The 3391-nt window shown below is 30.0% G+C and overlaps 1 protein-coding gene across 1 annotated transcript in view; it reads right to left on the bottom strand.

The window, feature by feature from the left end:
• Positions 1 to 3391, bottom strand: part of LOC106458277 — a 10215-nt gene that overhangs the window by 3786 nt on the left and 3038 nt on the right. The window contains exons 2-4 of the mRNA XM_022384429.1: positions 3017 to 3085; positions 2278 to 2394; positions 1041 to 1128 (exon numbers count right to left, since the gene is read on the bottom strand). Of these exons, the coding sequence (XP_022240137.1) occupies positions 1041 to 1128; positions 2278 to 2394; positions 3017 to 3085 (274 nt within the window). The remainder of the gene's footprint in view (positions 1 to 1040; positions 1129 to 2277; positions 2395 to 3016; positions 3086 to 3391) is intronic.

Consider the following 3391-nt stretch of genomic DNA (forward strand, 5'->3'; position numbering starts at 1 on the left):
AAAGCAGGGGGCGTGACACTAGTCACGTGACCTCGCTGACGCAACAATATACTATGTTGTTGTTGGGCTTAGGATTCTTCTAGAGTAGGTGTCTGTGACTTGTTAACGATACATTCAAGGACAAAAACAGCATACACTTTACTTGTTTTCAAATATATACCTAGGCTGATTCAATTACTTTAGATCCATGCTTTGACGGAATAAAATTATCCTTCGTATCTTTTTTTATACTGTTAGTTTCACTCTAACATATTAAATGTTAGGCCAATGACAGTCGTTAGGCCTATCACATCTATGGTAATTAACTTCACACAGCTATATTCACTTTGCTTTTATCTATATAATACTGTCTGTCTGCTGTTTCCCGCTCATCTCACGCTATTTATATCTTTATTACATAGTCGTCTGGCCCTTTCTATATTCTCGACACCAATTAGTTCTTAACAAAACCTACAATTGTCTGCTTTTAACTCTTATTATAACAAAACTTAAACCAAACAGCCTTCTATATCATGACACAACCATGCAAGTTCTTTATTGCTTTTGATATGATGTCAAACCTAATCATAAGCAGATTTATATAAAGTTGTGTTATCCTTGTAAAGATTTTTTTTCGAGTCTTGAAAATAACTTATTTCACATGGAAGTCATGTTAATAGAATAAAAATGGACACTGAGTTTATAAAAGTTCAAAACAATATCATGATCATAAAATCATTCATTACAGAACTTTTTTGAAGGGTACTAGATTTTATACATTTAATTTTATTGTATTATGAATTGTGGCCAATTCACCACTACTTTTATAAACATAAAAAATTTCATATTCTACTTAGTGATGAAGAGAGGAGTTAAAAGATAAACTACAAACTTAACCTTTTCAAGGCTTCCAAACAATTGTATTTTCAAACAGTCACTTTCATTAAATATTCTGATGATATATTTTAAAGTAAAATAACTGCACTCAAACACATTATCACAGTACTTAAGGATTTCTACCTCAATTATTTAACTCATGGACTGTGATTTCATTTACTTACTTTATCTTTCCATAATGTAACATGGGGTTCCAATAACTGCTTCATAAAATTTTTACGTTTATTTCTGGTGTAGGAGCCTTTCTTTCGACTGAAAAATAAAATATAAGTAGACCTAAAAACAAAACTGAAATATGTGAGAAATGTATAAAAGAAATTTTAAACTTGGGACATAAAACATTGAGTATTACTGTAGACAAAGACAATTAATAGCAAACTTGGGGTTTTTGGTTTGATTTTTATCAAAGCTAATCTAACAGGCACATGCAATAAAAACATAACTATGATAGAGTAAAAAGCAGAATAGGTTTGATTTCATGTCACAAGAATTTGTGTTGTTCAAATAACTTTTTAAATCCACATCTCAAGTGTTTTTTTGAGATTATAATATATAAATTGCTCAAACAAAGTGAATAAGGTACATTAATAGCTGGTTAAGTTTACTGATAATATAGTCAGGCTGGTTATAACAAGGATGTTTTGATTTTACAGAAACCTAGGTTTGGTTGGTTAATTAGGCAAACATATGGTAGATGGCATTACAGTATAAGCTTTGGTATGTGGGTTATCATAATACAAATAAAACAACTTACAAATGAATCTTTTTAAGTTAATGAGGAAAAGATCCTTGGGGCATTGGTTGACACAACTCTTAAATATGGACATTGTTGAAGATGGTTTACAGGAGTATTAGGATGATTATAAGGAAGCATAGCTTGTCACATGAGGATAGGCTGTGATCTTATCTTGTCTTGAAAAGAGAAGAGTTTAAGACAACATAATTAAAGTATTGAAAATTAAGGGTGTGAATAAAAGTGAGGCATGACATATTTTTTGTCTTGAATTCTGAGAGCAGTAGGGCAAAAGGTCATACTTATAATATTTGGAAAGGTCAGATGCATCTCCAGTTGAGACAGTTTTATTTCTTGAATAGGGTGTTAAATGCAATCTACAATGGTAGAGGCTACATCTTCAAAGGATTGCTGAATATTTTAGAAATTAGAGCTGGCTTTAATGATTACTTTTCTGTTTGGTAAGGGAGATCAGAAGACGGTGTTTTTGATGAGCCAAGTCTCCTTTGTTGTCTCAGTCTATATTTATACAAATTGTTATTTGTTTCTAATATAATATTATGAAAAATTAAGTGTTTCATTGTAGATAAATCCAGAACAGCCATTATTCAACATGCTTAAATACAAAGGTTTAGGATTAGTTGTATAAAATGAAACTACTAACTTACTTCACTGCTTTACTTCCTAAGATATATTTGGATCTACCAGGAACACCTATTCTATGAGCTTCAAGTGATTTGTTTTTTGGTACAGATCTTGCACTTTTGTTTTTTTCTTGTTCTTGACTATGAAAAATTAAGACACACAAAACAAAATGTAAAGTTTATAATATACAAAATAAACTTTAAGTAAAACTAAATGGGTATAGAATAATAAAAAATTAAGAGGGGCTTCTAAAACTTTTGACCACTCAGTGAAAACTCAACATCATATAAACTTTATTTTACAATACATAAACTTATTCAGTTTAAAACCTTTGCTTGAACACAGATGAAAAATTATTATGGTATTACTGAAGTATATAGATGAAACTGTATCTACAGTGAATCTTCTTGCATTATATCATGCCAGCTGCCTGAAAGGGTCCAGTTTATCACTGGCCAAATAGATTATACATTTTGTAAGCTCCTATTGTGTCTGGTTTATCTATCTAATATTTTCCATAATTACAGTGAACTGTAAAGAAAGATTATTTTATTGTGTAGTGATAAAGAGTACTTATATTAAAATATACATAGGGCTATAGTGTAAAAACTAAAGCAGCAATGTAATGTGTCCATACTTCATATTACATTCCTCATTTTTAACTGAAATTGAGCCACTCTAGATTACTGTTAATTACCAGATTTCAAGCACTGATGGTTTGCTGGATAATGCTAAAATTTGAAAAGAAGCATAAGTACATACCTAACATCTGCAACTTCACTATTTGCATGATTTTCTTTATCTAGCAATGGAATAAGTATGACAGGTTTCCTAAAAAAAAAATAAAAAATATTTAGTTTTATTCTTACTCCTGTAAACAAACTGTTAACTTGCAGTATCAAATAAATATAGACTGTGTAACAACCTAAAGGATTTTATATATTCACACAAATATTAATTTTCATAACCCACTTCACAAACAGTGTATTAACTTCTACTAATCAAAATTGACATTTTTAGAAATGTACATACACATGTGAATAAAACCCTGCCTACTAAAGAAACTCTCATAAACTTTTCTATATTTCACCAGAAATCAGTTTAACTAAAAAAAAAAAAACATACACCATTTTGCAC

Source organism: Limulus polyphemus, unplaced genomic scaffold (genome assembly GCF_000517525.1).
Source record: "Limulus polyphemus unplaced genomic scaffold, Limulus_polyphemus-2.1.2 Scaffold438, whole genome shotgun sequence".
NCBI classification, from domain to species: domain Eukaryota; kingdom Metazoa; phylum Arthropoda; class Merostomata; order Xiphosura; family Limulidae; genus Limulus; species Limulus polyphemus.